The sequence below is a fragment of the Asterias amurensis genome, chromosome 1 (genome assembly GCF_032118995.1).
Source record: "Asterias amurensis chromosome 1, ASM3211899v1".
Classification (NCBI taxonomy): domain Eukaryota; kingdom Metazoa; phylum Echinodermata; class Asteroidea; order Forcipulatida; family Asteriidae; genus Asterias; species Asterias amurensis.
The window spans coordinates 17,416,280-17,440,122 of record NC_092648.1 but is presented as its reverse complement, the minus strand read 5'-3'; the positions used below and the strand labels follow the sequence as shown (position 1 = coordinate 17,440,122).

General features: G+C 37.8%; 1 protein-coding gene across 3 annotated transcripts in view; it reads right to left on the bottom strand.

Annotated features, from left to right (window-relative positions):
* Nucleotides 1-22,030, bottom strand: part of LOC139948051 (uncharacterized) — a 35,538-nt gene extending 13,508 nt beyond the window's left edge. The window contains exons 1-4 of one of the 3 annotated variants that reach the window (XM_071946064.1): nt 21,928-22,030; nt 8,539-8,815; nt 5,805-5,927; nt 2,592-2,816 (exon numbers count right to left, since the gene is read on the bottom strand). In XM_071946064.1, the coding sequence (XP_071802165.1) occupies nt 2,592-2,816; nt 5,805-5,927; nt 8,539-8,772 (582 nt within the window). In that variant the 5' untranslated portion in view covers nt 8,773-8,815; nt 21,928-22,030. Of the gene's footprint in view, nt 1-2,591; nt 2,817-5,804; nt 5,928-8,538; nt 8,816-9,433; nt 9,561-13,962; nt 14,099-21,927 lie in introns of those variants that run through there. The other 2 variants (XM_071946055.1, XM_071946075.1) reach the window with 2 other exon arrangements.
* Nucleotides 22,031-23,843: the final 1,813 nt, after the last annotated feature.

The window sequence follows — 23,843 nt, the reverse complement described above, 5'->3', positions numbered from 1 at the left end:
CAACTTTCCTAAGCAAAAATCATGTTGATGGCACACAAGACTTAAGCAATGTATCACACTGCATTTACACTGGTTACCTGTTTACTAAGCATGGTTTGTATGCTAAGCTAACTTGTGGCTTAAAATAGCTCTTTGAACTTGGCCCCTGTTTACCCCAAAAGTCTCCATAAAGTGTTTTTCCATACAGTAAGAATGTGTCAACGGACAGCTTGTCACATCTGCTTATAATAATAATCGCTTCAACACATCCCAACAGAGTTCAGCTCAGAATTTTAGTGACTCATCACTCTCCTTATAGAAACCAACAATTTCTCATGGATTTATTAGGTATAGTGAGACTTTGTGAAAGAGTAGTTAAAAGAAAATTGCATATCATAATTGTTGTTTTAGTTTGAATGTTGGTTTTGCCTTTTGCTAATTAGCAATTACAATACAATAATTTGAGTGACAGATTGTTGGCGCTTTGTTTTGATGCCTTTGTCAGCAGATACAACTTTGAAATAAAATGTAAGATGAAGTATAGATCAGGTTTCAACTTGTTTGTGCTTGACATAAATGACACTGGTCAAGTAACAGAGATGTCCAATTCGGTGATCAGGGCCCATTTTAAAGACCATGCTTACTGTAAGAAAAGAATCGGTGCTTACTGAAGGTGCTTATGGAAGCAGAGAATTACGTGTAACATCATGAGTACATGTATTTCATGGATTAGCAGGGAACTTTTGCTTGTTTGGGTGTGTACTCCACGTTACTAGGCTATCTTCGATTACACAGCTAGCGCAGAAACTCGGCACTTGCACAGTAAGTGAGGAAAAGTGTAAGTGCAGAATTTGGTGGTAAGCAGAGCCATGAAATTGGGCCCAGGGGGTTTAAAGCCTGCTGACTAAGCACCTTAGAAATGGTAATAACTTCAAATGCAGATATATGGATGAGACACTTATCTCTCATAAGAAAATAAACAGGTACATTTTTTGTCCCTTTTTTCCCATGTCACAGAGGTATTTTTTTAGGCAACTTGGAGGCAACCAGCTGCACTAAATGTAGAAACAAACCAATTTGGCAGCATAAGAGAAATTTCTCTAGCTGTAAATTATTATCCTCAAGAAAACGATAAGAAAACTGTAATGTGAATAAATTTTCTCCTTTGAGATGTTCAGTGGAATTGGTGCCTGTAAATTAAATTGCTTGATGTGACCATGGTTCTATATCGGACATGGCGTACACATGACACATGTACTTCAATGCATAGTATACAAGAGTAAAAAGGTTCCTAGAGTTGAATAAAAATCTATGCAGGCAGGAGCATATAAAAGTCCAAACATGCCTGCATAATTGTACATATACCTGCATTGTTGACATCTTGACACCTGCACTGGTACACTCAACGTTGAAAAGGTAAACGTTGAAAAGGTACATCTCAAATCATTTTGCCACCAAAATTAATCAGTACATGATAATGTCATCATTTCCGGCCGACAAAATTTCATGTATCGGCATGTACAAGAACTTGTTCTAGAAGTACATAACGTTGTTGTGTAGGGCCTACGTACATGTATGTACATGACCATACAAGCCCAATTAGTGTCATTGCTCTGGATCACCATGCCATCATGTAGATTACGAACGCCCTGCTTAACAAGGTGCCACTAAATGGTGGTCCCCTGGATCAACTCATCCCAACTTATCAGCAAACTCAACAAATAAGATATCCTACCTTAATCAAAATCTCATGTCTTGTCTTGAATGATAAGGAAGCTAAGTTCACCGCGAAACACTTTCTCTTTTCTTTTTTTAGATTACTTTCTAAATGTACATTCATAAAGTCACACCATAGAAAATTAACAAGCCAAGTGCATTTGAAGGAAGTGGTATAACCAAGATCAACACATGGCGCCCTCAGTTCAGACAACAGCAAACATGGACGCTTAAAAACTCTGCGTCTGTGTGTATGAAAACCAAAGGGGAAATTCATGCAGGAAGTCTCTTATTGGGGAGAAAGCCGCTGCATACAAACTACATTACAATGCAGATAACCGGGCGGACTCTTCCTTAAATAGAGACAGAGACGTCTGCCCGGTCTGAATTATCGCTCATCCATCCTCATCCAACCTCATAAGCCAAATGCAACAAGACTGCCAGACAGGTCAAAAAATCCTCCAAATTCAATTAACGCTCCGTCCAAAAACTACAACCTGAAAACGTTTTGATCGTGCACTTAAAAAAACAAAAGGCCATACATAACATGTAGAAAGTGTTACATACAAATGCAATGTGTGGTTTGAAGAAGAAAAACCATTACTTACCTGGTAGTGTACCTAAGGAACTTTGCAAAGGGAACCACAACAGCTATTTAAATCCAATTTGCAGCGGAAGGGTCACACGAAAATCACTAGCACAATGAGAGCTACATGACTTGATTAAAGCTTTCCCAACTAAGTGAAGACCAAGGTTAAAAAAAAGTCCCCCTGTAAGGGTCCGAAGTATATAAGGAGGAACTAGCGTATAAAATGACTCAGCTCACATGAGACTTTGACTTGACAACAAGATGACGCATGTACATAACAAACATGGACTACGAGCTAACACAGTACCTGCAACTCTGATCTTGTATTGGTCTCCAGGACGGAGAGTGCTCCCTCCAACTGTCTAAACTGGGTGTCTAGCCTCTCCTCAAGGAGCTGGTACTGGGCTGCGATCAAGTGGAGTGTAGCCTCCAGACTGGGCTGAAGTTGGGGGTACTGATGGATGAAGTCTTGCCCTCGAAGAATCACGCTGTCCTTCTGGTGCTGGTGTGTCTGGATCTCCATTGCGAAGGCCTTTTGATTGAGAAAATTATACATTTGGTTTATATTTAAAAAGTAACTGTCAAGTGTTCTAACGAGAGTTTTGTGCACAGGGACAGCCGATTGGGTTCCACAGGAAATGACACATGTATTTAGTTAGAATTGGCTGTGACTTTTTCCCCAGGTCAACATCAACATGTGTGTACCAGGTAAACAAGTTTGTGCATGCTTTCAGTATTAAATAGGGACCAATACAATCTGATTGCTCAAAATAAAATTGAAATCTACTGTAAAATCTAGATGTTTCGTAGAACTTAGTAGTGAAATGAACAAGTTTAATTACTTCAAAACATAATCACTAGCTCACTTTGCAAGAACTTGATCAGTCATTGACTAAGAAACCAGCCGTCGAATTTCACAAAACTCATCCTAACTTCAGATTAATCTTAGGACTTAGGAAGAGTCCCAACCCTGCACTGTAGCATGCAGACCTTAAGATTAATCCTAAGTTAGGACGAGTTACTCGTCCTACTCGAGATAAGACGAGTCCTAACTCTTTGTGAAATCGACGGCAGCAGTGTATAATGCATCAATTAATATCTGTTATTAGTCAGCCACACTTGAAGACCATTTTGGAGTACTTTGTTTTCCATCCTCCATGGTCAAAGCATTGCGTATTCAATTAAGCTAAAGAACGACCCAGGGTCAAGAAGACTGACTCTGTCCACACACTGAGAAACTTCCATAATTTCATCAGTTGGATGTATTATAAAGCAGGATGATTGCAATGGTATTTACATTGGATGCTGGACTAAGCCTATTATCACATCAACCTAATAATATATACTGATATGAAGTCTTGTTTGCTTTGATTAGAGGAAAAAGACTCACAATTGAGGGATAGGTAGTATGGGGTATGTAAATATGAAGTCCCTGAATGGGTAAATAAACTCTTTTGTAACACTCTCTATTGAGGAATGGTTATAATGAAGTGTATAGAAATTGAAGTTTCCTCAAGTTACATGTAATGTAAGCCCTACATGTACCAGCCATGACCCTAACCCCAAAAAGGATGACAAACGTGTCCATAAACGATGTACACACATCGTTATGGCCTACATGGTTTTAACTTAAATTTGAGAAATAAATAACAAATTTCAACTACGTATTTTTATACATTAGCACTGTGGTGGGCGTTTTGCTTTAATTAAAGTTGTCTTCTTTATTTCCTTCTTTTTCAAACTGTTTAACGATAAAAATAATTCACTTTATCAATACACAAAGATAATTCTAGAGATTTGTTTTCAAAACATTGACATTTAGAATTGATTGATAGCCTTGTTTCAACACCAGCTCCCAAGGTCTGAATAAGACCAGAAGCGCTGTGTTCTTTTTAAAGCAACTCACATGGTTTCCACTCACACTACCCCCACAAATTTAGCTTTTTCTTAGATTCATATCGTTTCTTTTCAACTTTAACAGGAAACTGAGTAAGCAACAAGTAGATTATTCTAGATTCGCTAAGAGCCCAATGGGGGTCTGCCTCTGACCTCCGTTCCCCTTCTAGAAATAACTCTCACTCCCTTGGGTCTCAAAGTCAACAGCATGTTCAAAACTGCCCCAGTTCAGAGTTGCACACACCCATTCACCTGGGCCCAATTTCATAGACCTGCTTAACCACACAAACAAGCTAAGCACAACAAAATATGCCTATCAGAATAAGATTACCAGCCAAACTAACACATCACAAACTGTGACTGGTACTTTGCTCATTTCTGCTTAGTACTTCTGCTTAGCAGCTCTATGAAATCCTTAAAGATGTTAAGCAGATAATACTGCTTGAAAAATGTATTTGCTTAGCAAACTTTGAGTGGGGTACCAGTCACAACAATGTAAACTTAATATGATTTTGGCTGGTAACCTGTTCCAAGTAAGCAACACTTTTTTGTGCTTAGCAAGTTTTGTGCTTACAGGCTCTATGAAATTTGGCCCTGGGCCCAGTTTCATAGAGCTGCTTCATCATACAATTTTTATTGCAGATTTTGTGCTTAGCAAAAGTTAACAGGTAATACCAGTCAGGTATTGGGCAAGTGACATGGTATTTTTTCGCTGCTTACCTTATTCTGGTAAGCACAATTTTGTGGTGCTTAGCTATTTTTTGTGTGCAAATCTATGAAAATGGACCCAGCTTACAGCCTCATCTTTTTCATCCCATAGTCGGTCAAAGGTAAAAAAAAAACCCAGATGCACAGGATTGTTCCAGACAGGAAGGACTTGTAAGGCAAACCCAGACTTCAGTGAGAGAAGTAATTACGACGAATCCTCAGACGATTTTCAGAGATGAAAATACCTTTCCTTTAAGTGTATTATGTGGATCAAGTTTATAAGTACAAGGCTTCAGTACAGCCAGGGTAAGATTGTAAAGAAATCAAGCTGCTATTTTGGTTGGTGATTTCCCTCAGGCGCAGGATTCTTTACATACCATGCAAAGGTTAAGTGAGTGAAGGAACTAATGTCAGATCTACATGACATAAAATGAGCATACTGTACATACATGTACATATAGTACGTACACAAATGGTCTGTACACTTACAGCGTGCCAAACAGTGCATACTTTGTCCTTTGAACAAAGTGTATGTTGAGTTACCAGAAAATTAATGAATAATTATTTATTACCATAGATGTGATTACCTGCAAATGTTTTTAGAATCTTCACACATGCTGCAATTAAGAGCTGAAATTCATATCGAATAACCATTAATAGACTGTGGAAGTCTTGCACATATTTGAACATTGAGAAACGTGTGAGCATCTTTTTTTTTTCACACATTAAAGCAACATATAATGAATACAAAATGAAACTGGCACGGTCTATTGCTAAACAAAACTGAGAAAGTTCAAATCAGTCTTTTGACGGACTGAATTGTCACGGGTATTCACAGAGAACTGTAAGCAGCCATGACTGTAAAATGTTATTTATTTATTTATTTTTTATTTCAATCATTATTTCTAATACTTACCAGGTATTTTTCCAGTTGAACTCTTATACTGAGTGTGTCAATAGAGGGGGCTTTGCAGTGCTCTGATTGGTTGATGGAGGTGGATAACCAGCTGATCAGCCTGTTTAGATCTGCATGGAAATCCTACATTAAAAAACACAAAGAAAAAGAAAGCAGCGTTATTAACTGAAAAAACACAAACTTATTATTTTGTTTACTTTAATTTAAAAGCAAGGCATACATCATCATCATCATCATCATAGCCGTCCTCCCGAGGTAGATCCCGGAGATGGTTTCCCAACTAAGAGTCTCCATAGGTCTCTGTTCCTTGCTAGATGTCCTGCTGCTGCCACAGATGGTATGTCAGCCTCTTCACAGAAGTGCTTGATATCTTCCAGCCATCGTTTCCCTGGTCTTCCTCTGGGTCTGTTTCCCTGCAATGTGGCCTTCTAGCAGTAATTTGGGGTATCGGCCATTGCCCATTCTGTTCACATGCCCAAAATACTTGAGTTAATAAAGGCATACATGTGTACATTAAAAATTCGTACACTATTGCATGCACAATAACACCCTTGTTTCCCCAACAGCAAAATGTTAATAGACACATCACAAAATATAGCCATCCAAAGTAAATCACCCATCCCTCCCCTCACCGAATGGCTGTTTAAAAAAAGGCACCCCCTGTCGCCCCTCTAGCTACATCAAGACTGAGTTTCGATAAAATTCTTTATTCCCTCCCTTCCAAAGAAATCCCCTGGCTGCATGCAACACAGTCTTGATCATTATTCAGACAGATTGACTGCAAATCCTCTAATGTCCCGTCTTGTCAACTCTCATTCTAATACTCAATACAATTTCCTTTCCAATTACTATAAATAGGGCTTGATTGAAAGGGTTTAACAAGAACTCAGAATGGATTTGCACAAAATTGTTTGGATCAGACAATCTGTGAGACACTTATTTCAGCTGGTTTCCCCCTTTTTTTAATGACTATTTGAATCACCTTTTAATGAATACCACCATCTTTCTAAAGGCTAGGGCCCATAGCTGTACAGCAGACATTTTTGCTAAGCCAAAAAAATGAGCGGGGCACCACTTGCAAAAATTTTAACATCATGAAATGTTGGCTAGTAACCAGTTTCTATTAAAAAAAGATTCTTCTGTGCTTAGCAATTTGTTTTGCTTATGAAGTTTGGCCCAGTTCACAAACAAACATGTACAGTACACAATGAACGTGTTTGAAAACATTATAGCAAAATAAATCTTCCAGGGGAAAATAAAATAAAAGTTAACATAAAAGTCTGTAAACTAAGCAAGTTCGATGGGCAAATCTTCTGCCGATAATATTTTATATTGTCTTCACCTTAAATTTGAATTATTACGACCTTCAGTGCTGAACAAAACAATTGGAAAGTAAATGTAAATGAAATCATCAGCAATGCCATGTGCACCCACCAAATGTTTAATTCAATTTGTCCTTTTTATTTCAATTCAAATTATTGTAAAAACCTACATGTGACAGACAGTTGCAAAGTTATGAACAACTTCAACTGGTCAAACCTTTTTGCTGAGAATTTTGTTAATTTGCCTTTACCTTTAATTTGCATTGAGTTTAACTTGCGCTGTGTGACGTACATTCAACAAAAGTCTCTGTCACTCATTTTACATGTAAATGAAACTCATACCAGAAAAAATAATAATAATCAGGAATGTATATCTGATATATTATGTTTACAAACTACATGTGACAGCCATTTGCCAAGTTATGAAATATCAGCTTGTGCATAATACAATTGGATTTACTGGATAATGTACAGTATTGGTGCAGACAAAAACAATTACATGCCACTTAAGATATTAGAATGCATCAAAAGTGGAAGTGGAACCGGATTGCATGTTTTGTGAAGGTTTTCAATGAATAATTAACTCAGCTTCTCTGGATGGATGACTAATCCTTTTATAGACTACTAACGTCACTGTGGTCTGTGTTCATTAAAATATTTGCAGGCAGTACCCGTCAATACATTTAAATATTTGAAAGTTTTTCAAGTATGAACATGTGAGAACACTATTCACAGACATTATCTGAAAAAAAAATTATGTAAACAAATGTTTTGAGACACTTTTTCCAAATGAACTTGAATATGACCCCTTCAGGGTTCACAGACACATATCAGAGCCACTTGAAGATCCTAGACAATACTGAAGATGGTTCCCTGGTCCACAAGCCAAGCATGCGCTAGGTTCTTCTCCATGCATCACAAGCTAGCTTATTGGGCTTATTGATAAATAATAAACAATTCAGGGGGGGCCTTGTGATCAAATTCACAAAATTAGAATGCCTCAGATTACAGAGGAGGGCTATGAAAACACGTTGTCAACACCAGATAAAGAAATTCAGAGGACTTAGTTTTCAATTTAGCGTGCCTACGGAAACAACGTCAAAAATTAAGGTCCACAATTCCCCAAAATTGTTTTGAAAATTCATGGAGTTATACATAGTATATTGTAAATTTTCCAAATCAAAAGAGGAGCCAAAACCCCGCTTCATACTTCTTGCCAACGTTCATGTGATTTGAATTTTGGCGTCACAAGCTCTCAACGAATAATTCGCTTGAAATGTGCTCAGCTCCTGCAAAACTATCGGAGTGGGTAAGAGTGCTGTGACATCAAAATTCGCTTCGCATTTGCATTCGCATTCGCAGGAACCGGGCGTACTTGTTGATTTTGATGGAATCAAAGCTTGTACACTAACCTCACACTCAGCCACAGCAGCAATCTCATCGTATCCATCCTTCTGGTGTCTTTTCCTCCCGTCTCGTCGCTTATCCGACCCGACTGCCAGACGTCTCCTGGGTCGAGCCACCTTCTCATCTGACCTGGGCGACGAACGCTTCTTTCTACAGAGGGGCGATGACATCCCTGTCACCTGCTTTGTCTTAGGCTTAGGGGACTGTCTTGAAAGTTTTACGGGTGTGCGTGTTGACATCGTGGATGTTAACAACTACACTGGGCTTGGCTGTTATTAAAATCTGAAAAAAGAAAGACAGAAAAAAAAGTATTTATTTCACAGGACTCGGGAAAGTACTGAGTATACAGTGCTAACACACATCGGTGTATGGGTAAAAACCAAAAATTAATATTCTTTATCCCCGATGCAAATTTAACATCTATTATATCGTTGCGGTACCCGCTGCCACAACATAAGATTCGAACTGCCTCTAGCTGCCGGGCAACCTCGGTAGTCTAGTTGGTAAGACACTGCTCTAGAATTGCAAGGGTCGTGGGTTCGAATCCCACCCGAGTAACATGCCTGTGATACTTTTTCACAGGACTCGGGAAAGTACTGAGTATACAGTGCTAACACACATCGGTGTATGGGTAAAAACCAAAAATTAATATTCTTTATCCCCAATGCAAATTTAACATCTATTATATTTATTTGCAGATCTACACTTTAGTAAACCGGAATTTTGTCATGGAGCTGCTACACTGTACATTTAATAACTCTGTTCATTTTTGTCTGTTAATTTTCATCAAAAAGAACTTGGAATAGTACATTACACTGCATGTGTAAATGCACATCAAAATTAGTACATTTGTAACCATCAGTCACATCACAAAATAATTTTGGACACAATAAAACTCACCAAAATAACTGGATAATACTGCGGAAGTACACTTTTTCGTTCACAAATAATTATTCACACTAAACATAACTCTATAAACTAGAAGTACAGTGTTGCACATGCAGTACAGTACTTGAAGAAATATGAAGCACTACCTGACCTATGTAATTGGGAGTGTGTACATGTTAGTGTAGCCTCAGTGCATACATACTTCTAGTGAACAAAAAACGTGCTAATAAAGGAGCATTTGAATGTGTCGCTATTTCCCTATTGGGAGTTAATGGGGCCAAGGATGCCAGAAATGCCAGCAGAAGCAATGGGATTGGATGGTTGCTCTGAAGGACTCAGCGCATACAAAGTACAAGTGTTGTGCAAACATTTATAGTTGTCCATACTGTCTATATTGTACCAATGGAATAGCTTGATCATGATTCACAGATTAATAGTTATCAGATTGATCTGTTAGTATGTCAGGGATTGAATTTGGAGGGGGGGGGGAATCCACCAGGCCGCAGAACTTGTAGCTCAGAATCAGAACAGGATTTTATTCACAAGACCAGAGTCAAAATGAGGATAGACTAGAATCAAAATGAGTTGTTTCATCTAAACTGTCCCACTTGAACAACACACTAATTTGAGAAATTTTATCTAAAACTGTTTTATGGGCGATTCTCACCAGGACTGAGAGATACATGGGTCGTGAGACTCAAACTCAACATTTGATCATAATTCTTTTGAGATGGAAGATGGAAAATTTAGAAGAAAAAAAACAAGACCACTGAACTTGTCTTGTCTAAAAAGCTTAATGTATAGGCCTACTGGCCCAATACTAAAATCACTCGCCAGTTGTTCATTGTAAAATTTGAGCCTTGAATGTTTGAGTGAGGTAAGGTTGACAATTTATCTGAAATCAAACCTCTCTCCAAACACACACAAACCTTTTTCATCATCATTTCTTTTTCAGACTTGTCATTACAAATCTCTGAACAAAATCATAAATGGAAACTAAATAAAATCCAATAATGTGCATGTCGAATCCCTTTAGTTTAATTCCAATACTGTGGGAAAGTAACATTGTTCATCAGTTTGTGATTCATTTCAATCAATCGATCAATCAACTAATCCCTTTTTATGACATACAACTACAATAAAGGGTGAGAAAAAATGCATTGTGCCGAAGCTCAAGGTAAACATTTGTAACGATTTTCACAGCTTGGTTTTAACACAGATAAAAAATATGTCTGGAATATTATTTAAAAAATGGAATAGTATCATTGGCTGGGCAGGGGACTACCCAAATTAGCATGTCCCTTGGAATAATAATTATGGACACCAAGGCCAAGACAGGGCAACTAATGCAATGACCTTTAAAAAATAGAATTTGCAAATCGTGGATCTTAAACACCACTGGCTCTCTCTTTCGTTTTCTTATTTGAAACTGATAATCTCAACAGAAATGAACCAACCCTAATGTTTAATTAATGTGTGTACATTTTTAAATTCATACACTGTGAAAGAAAACTAATTGCTTCATCTGTGTGTGTACGAACTACAATGTAAATGTCATTGTAAATTTAAGTGACAGCAATGTGTACCAGATACATGAGCGTAAAGAAATAAGATACTAAATTGAAATCAACCTACAAGGTCAGAAAAGAGACTTAATTTAAGAAGGTAATTTACATTGTTAGAATTAGAGGGACTGAACAGTTGTTGACTTGTTTACTACAAACCGTAATTTGTATGGATTTGTGTGGGTGGCTGGTCAAGGTAACAATTGATCAATTAATTAAGGACTCGGTCCAGTTCATCTTACAAAGGGCAGTTCATCATCCCCTTGTTTCTAACCAAAAGTAGGTCACAGTTAAATTAAATTTGTTGCTGGCTTGTAGCACATACACGAGGAAAAAACAACAACTTAGACGGGAAGTAGTCAAGGTTATTTTATTTTAAGAAAGGAAGAGTTTTGAAAACATGAATTCTTCTTTAACAGTACCCCTCCTCATAAATTATGTTCTTCTTACAAAAATAAGCTGCAACGCAAACAGGTTTAGCACAAATAGCTTGAATTATTTTTATTAGGGGACTTAAAGAGTGGAGGCAAGGTCTTCAATGGCCACTTAAAACTGGCAAGGTCATGGCTGTGAGATGAAGTACAGAGTCAATGTCAATGTCCTTTATTGCCAATCATGACCCTGTAATATTTTAACTAGTCACTACTCTTTTATTCATTCATAAATACCATTTTGGTTAAAGGCAGAAGAAAATCAAGGAAAACCTGTAATTGTTATTGAATTTTTGTAAAATTCTACAATTCCTGTCCTGTACCATATTTTGCCAAAGGTCGCACTGCACACGATGCTCAACGGAGTCAACGGTATTGCTAATACATGTAGATTCTACATTGAGTACCTTAATATTGATTGCGTTACACATTATTTGTGCTGTACGCCATCACACATATGGTAGCTATGAATGCTCCAGCTATGTCTTTATCAGCCATTTACTTGACCTTCTTTCAACCCCTGCCTAAACTGTCTCTACTGAATACAAGCTCATGCAGAATATCATAACCAAAAGCTGGCTTTGAATTAAAACAAAATATGAGCATCAAATTGCAGCTTACAGACTGCATCATGCTAATTGAACATGTGCACATGACGTACATGACAGATAAAACTATGTCTGTGTACTCATTACGGAAAGTCCTTGCTCTACTATACTGTATGCGTATATTAAACTTCATTTTGTAATTGTGTCAAGGTTTTTTTCCATGACAGTGGAAGAGCGATGCACTAACCTGAATGCTGAATGTACCGTTGATGAACAATAATGTGAAAATGTAGGGCCTATTAAAATATACAAGTCTGTCTAACTTAATTAGTTAATGACATGTGTATGTGTAAATTAGGGCACAAATTAACAAAAAACTCACAAATAACATTATCAATTAATTAACAGATGCTGGTGATTAAAAAAAAAATTTCACATCTGTCCTCAACACAAAGGCCAATTCTCATGCACCTGCTAAAACCTCTCCAGATAGCTAAATTATAAATTCCATGTTGGATGACCAAACCCATGATTGTTTTTTCTTCTCCCAGTGGAGGATAAAGTATTGATTCTCAGTGCCAGCATGCCAAAAACACCCTGGGGTCACTCTGATGGAATTCAACCATGCAGAAGGAGTGGAGGGCAACGTAACCTCTCAGATGCACTTGTCAAACTGATTAAATTGCAGGCACTGTATGTAGTCAGCGCCTGTGTGCTTCTTGTACATTGAGTGTGAGCTTATGATGGGCAATGTGTCTGTACATACAGTGCACTATACTAACTGGGATGTTGGCTGCCCTTTTTAATGTCCAATTGAGTAAAGGGAATGCACTCCTTGAACTGCAACCTTACTTGTAACGTTTGATATGATGCATTGCATATAGGTATATAGCTCCATGGCAGTACATAGTTTATAGCAATGTATCACACCCAATGGGAATCTCAAAGCACTCAGATTTTTTTTCTTCTGTATTGGCATGTACATGTAAAACTACATTTTGAAATGTATGAGACCTACAATGGCAATTATCTTTGCGATAAATATACTGTGCTCTTGTGTATTTGTGCATTGCACAACACACAGGACCTACACATACGGCTTCATTATTGTGAATTTAAAGACATTATTATTTATAAGCACTACATATTAGTTGAGATGAACGTAACCCTCCATAAAAAAACTATTGATGGTACGGGAATTGTGTACAGCTAATGAATCATAAAGCAAGGAATGTGATTGTAGTCATAAACTATTCCTTAAATATAAAGCACCGCACATCACAAAATTTAATATCACTACAAACAAATTTGACAATGTTTCATCATTACAGCCTTGTATTTGTCGCTGTATGGAAGAAGGTATAGGTCTAAACGTACGTACTATGGTCCCTACAAGAATAGGCCATACAAAAACATTGCATTGAAGTGTAGTGCCTGATGAGTATAATGCGTAGTGTGGCAAACTTTGAATCAATCCCATTTATACAGTGTATTAACTTTAAATTCATCTCATTACTGACTGAGCCATGGAAACACAGCAATACCTACTGTAGGAGGCAATGTCCACATATGGTGTGCTGATTCTTGAGAACAGTTCATTGACATACAGTAAATGCTTGTGGTTATTCCTCTATGGTTTGTTCCTTGCTCTATGGTTTGTGTAACCTTGGAAGGTGTTTTACAGGAAGGAAGGATTCCCTATGTACCACTACTGTGTTTATCCTCTACATCAATACAATGAGAAGAATAAACTCAAGGAACTGTAGTAAATAATAACATTGATCAATAGAAATACAACTGTGTACTGACAGAGACAGTCCAGTTCAATTATTACACAATGTTCATTTAGGTTGACAGGCTATTTTGCTGTATTTGTGGATTTATACAACTACATAAACAACCCCAAACCCCCACTGTCACTACATCAGAACACATTTTTATCAAATTTTTTAAATAATATAAAAATATAATGGCTACTAAACTACTTGTGAACATACCTCTCGTCGTGATTCAATACTGTTTCTTAAATCCAAGGAAAGATCCAGTCTGAGACTCAAAAATAACAAATCCAACTCGAAACCAACAGAACCGTTGAACTAAACCGCATACACCTCAATTCAAATACACCTTTCTCTATTCATACACGTAGCATTAACAACCAGAAAGTCGCCCACACACATGCCGGTGAAAACGCAATCAAGGTAGTAGAGAGACAGTTCCACGCTGGAGGTTTCCCAGCGATGACATCATCTCTAGCTCGTTCATCAGTAGGGCCATACCATTATGGACTATTCCATTCTGAATTCTTCACAATGGTTTAGCTCAATGGATTAGAGGGGACAATGACTTCAGTTCAAGGGTCTCCTAAACAACCTCGCTGTTTAGAAGGACAAGATGGTGGGAGAAATTGCAAAGCCGTCTTTAAGAAACTCAAACTAGCCGAATAGGATAAAAGGGAAGAGGGAAATTTGTACATTGAGTAGTATAACCCACCCCCATGCTCTGAAAGTACATCATTGTAATAAACCTGGTGGTACAGGAGAGATGCGGTTCAGCTGTATTGGAGCATGATCCCCATTAAAAATGCATGACTGCATTTAAGTCAACTAAACCAGCAGCATGCCGGATACACCACGTATGCCATGGGATACTGGTACATCTACTTATTGTACCGTTCCCACTTTTCTTGTATTGTAATGTAGAGTCCAAGGTCGTCCAATTGAAATTTTCTAAATTTGTAACCCAAGGCTGTTTAAATTGAGTGAACTCACTCTACCATGGAGTTATTTCATTATGCAGCTTAGAATGGCTGGTATGCTGAGCCCATGAGGGTTTAACATGCGTAAAATAAGGGGAGAAACAGCGAAATTCTTTGGTGAAAAAAAATTCTTCACAAACTCTTAATTTATTTTTGTTAAACTTGCCTTCAAAATTAACACTGTCAATGGTCAAACAGTGTCAGACTTTAGTGTACAAAATAAATAATATCATAGTCGGAAAGAGATTTTAATTAATTTTGTATTTACAAGAAGAGTAAAAAACTTCACTTCTTCACTCCTTAAAAGGTAAAGTAAAGCCTATAGTGGCATGGTTGAATTTGCTTCACTACATCGTCATCCTTTGCATGAATTCAGGATGCAACTACTGAATACATTTCAATGTCATTTGAAATGTTAATTTGTCCGCATTGTAAATACATCTGCCGTCAATTTCACAAAGAGTTGGGACTCGTCTTATCTTGAGTTAGGACAAGTAACTCGTCTTAACTTAGGATTAATCTTAAGGTCCGCATGCTACAGTGCAGGGTTTGGACTAAGTCCTAAGATTAGTCTTAAGTTAGGAAGAGTTTTGTGAAATCCACGGATGAGTGCAGTGCACCAACATAACCTGTCAGCGCTACTATCAGACCCAAGTGCTACCCCCTCTCGCCCTCAGAGTGGTATGGTCCATGAATACACTCACAGTCACACAAACCAAGGGATGCCCCCAATCATGTTAGTTGACTAATGGGACCCTTCAGCATACATTCACAGCAGGATGGCTGTGGTCAATAATGATTATGTGTGCCAATATTACTCATGGTTTCATTTTGACAATTATAATTATCTTGACCACTCTATAGTGATTCACTGCACTCAGTTAGTATTGTAGTGGGTTCCAACCATGTTCTGGTAGTTACATAGTATACACAATGGACTCAAATTGCTTTTTAAACCACATGTTTCCCTAGTTCTGGGTCCTCCACACATCAACCAACTTGAAATATTTTAATGAAATTAAATGCAATTGTACACTTCACATGTGGATAATGTATTTTTTACTGGTCCACCATAAATAGTGATCTCCGGGTGCAGCCCTCATACAAAATTTACAATTTATAATTTTAATGTTCCGTTTCCCATGGGTATACATCCGAAAGACAATTAATCAGTGCCTCACTTAATATAATTTGAGAACCTTTTTACATTGGATCACATAACAAAAATAATCAGAATTTAGTATCAATTTAACAATGCAGACCATTTATCACCAATTTGAGTCTACAATATAATGCAATAAGCTATGTAGTTCAAAGAGAACAAACAACTGTACCATATGGGGCAAAATATACGATCCCCTTAAATGTTACTTCACATACGGTACTAAAATTCTCTTTAAAATTTTACTTTGTTATATCCCCACATGCACAAGCTGCAGTATCTAATAGAAAAACAATGAGCCGTGGCGAGCAAGTTCAATGTGTAAAAGGGAATTTTTGTGGGTAAAAAAGTGGAATTTTTATGGCTTAATGTTTAAAATCTCTCATTCATGGAAATCCTTCTGGGAATTGAAAGATCACTGGAATGGAAAGACACGTAGCAGTGACGCGTGTCCTTTCATGAGTGAAACGCTGCCATTTGTATGTTACGTCATGCATACACACAGTCGTTATGGGAACACTACTCAGGTCTGAATCCTAACTCCATGTAAACGTAGGGACTTCCCTTGTGAATCCCTAACCTTTGCTGGGTGTTTTACCCCCAAAAAGTTAATGTAGGCCTACATTGATGCAAAACTAGCACAAATTCTTACAAGGAGTGATCTGCTAGTTCTACATGAAATTATTCAAAAAAAAGGGGTGCTAACTGAAAAAAAATAATGCAAGCATAAAAAAAATAATGCAAACATCAATATGATCCCAGCCCAGTACTTCAGAGCAGGAAATGGAAGCAATTTCCTCCATTGCCTCGATGCCCTTGAAATGATCCAGTACAAAATGCAGATTCACAATGAGGTGACCTATAAATCATTTATAACTATTGTTCACAAAAAGAGTGACTTTGTACATTCCAGGACATTTCTGGCAGGCAAGATACTACACTGGTCATAATGGAAAATTTGTACATTTTGAGTCATAATTTTAACATAAATTTAGGTGATGTCAAAGTAACAGCCAAACAAGTTTTGAGATATGCCCCTTTCTTCTCATCAAATAGGATCAAATAGTGGAATATCCATAAAATTTTAGATTAATTGTTTTCTTCCATTTAGCTGCTGTGTAAATGTGCCTGCAGAAAGTACAGGCTCTGTGGCTCTTTTGTAAACATGAGAAGTACCAGGTTACCTAGATACTAACTGTGTTTCCCTTATGTCAGAATGTAAAGTTATAGGTTTTGTATTTCTTACTCACAGTATCAACGTCCTTATTCAAACAAATTGCCAAATCAAATTTTTGTCAAAAAAGTGAAAAAACACAAGCAAAATATTCTTTTGACAAAATAAGACTCACATCATCTTATGGATGTGCACTCAAGATTGTTGTCCAACCTCTTGCCAGCACTCCCTCTTAATAATTGCAATTCTTAAACGCTTCAACACATATGCATTTCCAACTTGGTATCAGATGCCATTAACTCCAATCCATCTGATTTTATTATTACGGATACGTGCCTCCTGCAGCTGAGCACAATTACTGCACAAATAATTCAAACAGATTTTAAAAGGATGTCTGAGATTCTGGTGACGAGCCACTCAGTTATTGTGGCAAATAAATAAAAGGGTATATATGTTACAGTTACACCAATATTTTGATCATATTTGGTAATCTGTCTTGAACAGGCATGATATTTGGACCTTGGAAAAAGTAGGAACATTTTATTTGGAGAAGGGGTGGGCCTAATCTTGTGGTAAGGGCAATTTGACTTTTAAGGCTATTCAAATAAAACAATTCAGATTCTTCTCAGGGCAAACAAATCAAAAATCAGTTAAAGAAGGTAAGAATATCATTCATGCTGCAAAAAAAACGTTTAAACAAAAAATAATTGAGAAAACATTGGGTGTTTTTATTCCACACTAATTTCTTCATTTGTTTGTATTATCCTGTACATTTTTTTTCGTTGCTTGCTTTGCTTTATTGTGATGTTTTACATTACATGCTATAATTATTCTATCCTGCATTGTACCTTGTATTACTTTTTTCTTGCTGCGTTTACATGCTTGCCATAAATTGGACTCCCAAAATAGTGAACATGATGGAGAAGTCGTGTGTAAATCTTGTGCAAGGGGTCAATTGATCACAGAATAATATGTAGTAGCCTTCAGTCCTAAACATGTAGCTCGTAATATGCAGCACAAGCAAACTGTCTCAGCGGTCTGCACTGTAAGTCACTTAAAGCACGATTGACAGAAGGACTTTTGTTAAAAAGATTGACAAAAATCTAAATTCAGCACTTTGGTCACAAGCGTTGCTCAAAATACTTTGCTAGATGTACACTGAGTGATTCATTCATTAGATTTTAAATCCATTTTTGTTCTGAAGTTTACTTTGGTCCTTTTTACTGTAAGTTTTGTTTGGCTTCTTTTTACTTCAATGTTATTGTTTTTATAATGTGTTTATTTATCAATTTATACATGATTATTTTGCTATAATTTCTGGGGTCCACAATGTTTACTGATTCGGCTCACCCTAGGTGCACATAATTAAAACAAATATAAACAAGATCAGTTCCAGTGACAGTATCCCAATCCCAGATCTGTAATTCATTTCTAAGAGGGTAGTTTAGGCCATTTTCTTTTGTGAAGGATAATTTCATCGGAAAATCTTAAAGTATAAATAGGCTTAGTATAGGGGAAACATTTGGAGGCCATTTAGCCCAGCCTCTGTAAAATTTCTAGCCAATAACTTAAAATCAAAATGAACGCACACTAAATCTGTTGTGTGCAGCAAAGCAGCAAGCTTTATAAAAGAGTGTGGGAACCAAGTCAGCACAATGGTCTCACTATATTATGCAAAACACAAACATTACATCTACCTTTGCAATTGTCAATATCCCCATGAGATATCGGACTTAAACCTACACCAAAGAAATCCTTTTGCATAGATTGAGCCCCCCTTGGGTGCAGAATTATCAGCAAAGTGTTTGATGTAAACTTGAAGGTGGGTGACAATGGTTTCCCTACTAAATCAACAAAACACTACCAGCAGGACCCTGGTGACAAGCTAAAGAATAGCGCAGGTTCGGGCTGGTCGGGAAAAGGCTTGTTTTTACAGGAGTGCGTTGGCAAGGGCGTCAAACCATGGACCTCTTTAGTGAGTGGATGGTCCATGGTGTAGACCCTGTGGTGCCACCGGCATCTATCAATCAGGGTGCCATTACAAAGACCTCCTTATGTAAATCCAGCAAGACCTCCTTAAAACAAGAATGTTACTACATGTTTACAGTTACATACTACTAAGCATTGTAAAATATGACAACACATGTTGTTTGGTTTTCCCAAAGAGGACAAACCATTCCTGGCCTTTTTCTTTAAAAAAAATCCCTTGCTCTTTGGTGTAAAAAAAGGAACTAGTTTTGGTGTTGTGACCTGGGTTCTGGGGAGAGTGGGGACGACAGTCTCAGAGAATTTTTTCAAGAGGCATTATAATTCAAGCACCAATTTAATGCTTTGCATGTGATCCCTGGAAAAAAGTGGGAACATTTGATCAAGTACAAGGGCTAACCTACCTACTCATGTGCAGAGGCTTTAATAGACTGTTCATGCTTCATTAACAACAATTCATAAATACCCCAGACAGTTTCTCTACTCCTATTGGTGGAGAGCGAGTCACATGGGTGTGCATAAACCTTATGTTAATGCACACTGGAGCTCTGTTTATGCACACTGAGCTGGCTTCGGCGTGTCGGGCACCCAAGATTTTCACGCGGAACGCGCAAATCATAGCTATCAGTGCATAATCTAAGCACGCGCGTACACACAACCCACGCGCCTCGAACAGAATTCTTCAAAAGTTTTGGATAAAAATATTTCAAACCTCGAGTTTTCAATTGTTAAAGTGTCTATAACTGTATTTGTTTACGTTTTTTAACAAAAGGGCATTTATAAATGGGAATAAAAGAGTAGCGACTCGTTCTTCATTGCCGTTTAAATCCTTGCAGGGTCGTTGCCGTAAGATAAAGGCCCGAGCCGGCCGCCGACCCTGCCGGCTTTAAACGTACGTTAAGGAACTCGTCACTACCCTTTTATTCCCTTATTAAAGTATGCCCCTGAGTTCTGGTGACCCCATTTTAGGGCCAGGTAAGGTGTACAGTTTAGGAGGCTAGCAAAGCATTTCTTTATCTCTCCATGGAGGTAGAATTCTACCTCCTTGATCTTTCTAATTTGTGCAACAATTCCATTTTAGGGAAGGTAACCTTTAACTCTCGAAAATTTTCAGTATAAAAAAAAAAAACTCAACCACACAGCCCAGCATAAGGTTCAAACCTCATAAATGCTGGGGTAGGTGGTCGAGTTTTTAGAAAAACCGCTTGAACACCTGTGCAGTAAGCTTGGGCGATATCGGTTTATTTTATTCACGATATATCGCCGACAATCGCGATATTCGATATAATTGCGATTAATTAAATTTGACATCATCAGTCTTCAAACTCCCAGTGAAAGTTGTAGAAGAGACAGTCATAGCATAAGAGAGGTGTTTTAATGACCTATTCTTCTGGTTTACTCCAAACCTATGGGGTGCAAGATGTCTCAGCTAGGAAGTACATCGTGATGCTGCGATACTTAATCCATATCGCGATATATCAATATTTCAATTAAAACCAAATCGATCCAATATTGAAATCGTTTCCAAATTAGTATCGTGATATTCAATATTATCGTGGTATTGCCCAAGCTTACTGTGCAGTCCAACCTACCTCCATGGTCCAACCAAGTAACTGGGATCCTGGTCTGAGAATGTAGAACTTTGACATTTGATTAATGAATTTGGAGCAAACATGGACTACCAGTACCTCTTAGCAAAAACATTTTAAAGTTAAATAAATGTGGTCCAGGCATTGTGAGTAAATTAGACAATAATACGAGGTACGTTCCCCTTCGTCTCCACGTGGAGACGATAGCGGAATGAACCTCATAGCTCTAGGAGTATAAACTAGTAGGCCTGTTGTAAACTACTTCAATTTTACAGTTTTTAGACTGCAGTCACTTCCCTTGGCCCATGGGGATAGATCGGAACAGATTATGGATGAGGGAAATTTTGCACTCCAATTGCATATAAGTTATTGTACTTCTACAAACTACTATTTGTTTGTAGTCTACCCATTGTGATGTGTGTATGCTCAAATGGTCGGTACAGTTTATAGTTAGTCTTCGTTCCAAATCCAAGATAACGGTGCCAATACAATTGTGGTCCAACCGATTAAATGCACAGGAATGAGTGCACTGTGACTGTGATACGTTTACGTTGGTTACTCGACAGAATCCCTAAAAAAAAGCGAGGACGTTAGGCCAAGGGTGCTTGATTGTTGATGTTGTGCAGATCGGACACAAAAGTGCTATCAGAAAAACAAAATTGAAGAAACTGAAGGTGATGAAGACTAGACAACTGGAACTCAACTGGTGCTAGACAAAGTGCATGTACAAACTGGGCTACTGCTTAATATAGACTTGATGCAACTCCTCCCCTGAAGGCCTCTAAGGTTGGGGCTGCTAACACCACCACTGGGAGTGAGTTCCAGAGTTTGACTGTTCTGGGAAAGAAGGAACTTTCATAAAGCTGAGTGCAGCTAGTGATGGTCAGGAGTTTGCAAGGAAGGTAATGGTATACCGTATGATCTAATGATGTTGTACGGGATTATTGGAGACAGGTAATGGGAGGCATTGATGGCGATTAGACCCAGTAATTGGGGCGCTCTGTACAGTGCCCCAGTTACTGGGTCTAGATGGCGATCAATCTTATTGACAACTAAATCACACCATGGTGGGTTCCCGAAGGGAAATATTCAAACACAACTGTGGTCCTGACCTGAGGTATAAATATCAAATAGAGTATAGACTTGGTTGTCGTCTGCAATCCGTGCACTACACTCATCCTCATGTGACTAGTTTTAATATGACGCGCGTTACAATTTGTGTTGTAAATAAATTACGTATACTGTTATGAATAACTGAAATAACTACGCAATAAATTGTTTTCTTTAACATACCTTGATAGATGTTTTCTTGGCAGAATACTTATGGTAGGCTTTACAATGATGAAAATACACACCCGCCGTGGTCCAGTTTCAGAACCTGGCTCCGTCTTCACCGATTATCTGCAGTCGAGAAATTTACCGCCAATTGGTGGCGCTACAACATCAGGGTTCGTTTTAACTGGGCGTTTTAGTAACGGTGAATAAAATTAGCAGGCATAAAGTATTTTTGGATCCTGAATAAGAAAAATGCATGCGTTTAGAAAATACCTTGGGTATTTTCCAAACGGCTTGGAATTAACAGGCTTAGACCCTGAACTGGGAAAATGCCTACGTTTCGAAAATACCTGGGTATTTTCGAAACGTAGGCATTTTTGACTCTCAGGCTTTCAAAGCCTGCTAATCGCTCTCCGCAGTTTCGAAAATATCTTGGTATTTTCGAAACGGCTTAGAATTAGCAGGCTTTGAAAGCCTGAAAGTCAAAAAATGCCTACGTTTCGAAAATACCCAGGTATTTTCGAAACGTAGTCAATTTTGACTCTCAGGCTTTCAAAGCCTGCTAATCGCTCTCCGCAGTTTCGAAAATATCTTGGTATTTTCGAAACGGCTTAGAATTAGCAGGCTTTGAAAGCCTGAAAGTCAAAAAATGCCTACGTTTCGAAAATACCCAGGTATTTTCGAAACGTAGTCAATTTTGACTCTCAGGCTTTCAAAGCCTGCTAATCGCTCTCCGCAGTTTCGAAAATACCTTGGGTATTTTCGAAACGTCGGACTGGAATTAACAGGCTTTGAAAGCCTGAACTGAGAAATCGCCTACATTTCGAAAATACCTGGGTATTTTCGAAACGTAGTCATTTTTGACTTTCAGGCTTTCAAAGCCTGCTAATTCCAGTCCGACGTTTCGAAAATACCCAAGGTATTTTCGAAACTGCGGAGAGCGATTAGCAGGCTTTGAAAGCCTGAAAGTAAAAAATGCCTACGTTTCGAAAATACCCAGGTATTTTCGAAACGTAGTCAATTTTGACTCTCAGGCTTTCAAAGCCTGCTAATTCTAAACCGTTTCGAAAATACCCAAGGTATTTTCGAAACTGCGGAGAGCGATTAGCAGGCTTCTAAAGCCTGAACTGAGAAAATGCCTACGTTTCGTAAATACATGGGTATTTTCGAAACGTAGGCATTTTCCTAGTTCAGGATCCAAATGTACTGTAAGCCTGCTAATTCAATTCACCATTTCGAAAATACCTGGGTATTTTCGAAACGTTTGCATTTTCCTAGTTCAGGGTCCCAAAATACTGTTAGCCTGCTCATTCTATTCGTCGTTTCGAAAATACCTGGGTTTTTTTCGAAACGTAGGCATTTTGCTAGTTCAGGGTCCAAAAATACTGTAAGCCAACCGAGTCCATAAGAAGTTTCTAAAACGCCCACATAAGGTTTTTTTTTAAACGCAGGCTCAAACTAACCCTGATGTTGTAGATGCATTGACATGAGTAAAAAAAAAATAAATTAAAAAAGTATTTTCACAAATTGAATTACTTTAGAAGGGAAAGTACAGAGTTGTTTCCCGGCGGATTTCCTACCCCACCAGGAAGTGCCTTTAGGCAGGACAGTTCTTTTTAGAACTAAGGAGTCTTCTGATATATGGGGAAATAAAAAACAAGCAATATACAACATTATGACTGGTTAAAATGTTCGGTTTCTTTATTGAAATAAAACTCCACCAAAATAAAATATTGGTTAATGATAAAAGAAATATAAAATATCGATAACATTGCCGTTGTACTGATCAGAACTATTTCGTAAATATTATATAAATTGCAAGTTTCAATAGGCCGATGGTATGCTACAACACAGTGTTTCAGTTAAAACTTTAGTTATACGAAAAGGAAATAATTAAAAGCTCTGTAATTAAAAACGTTAAATTTTGTAATTGT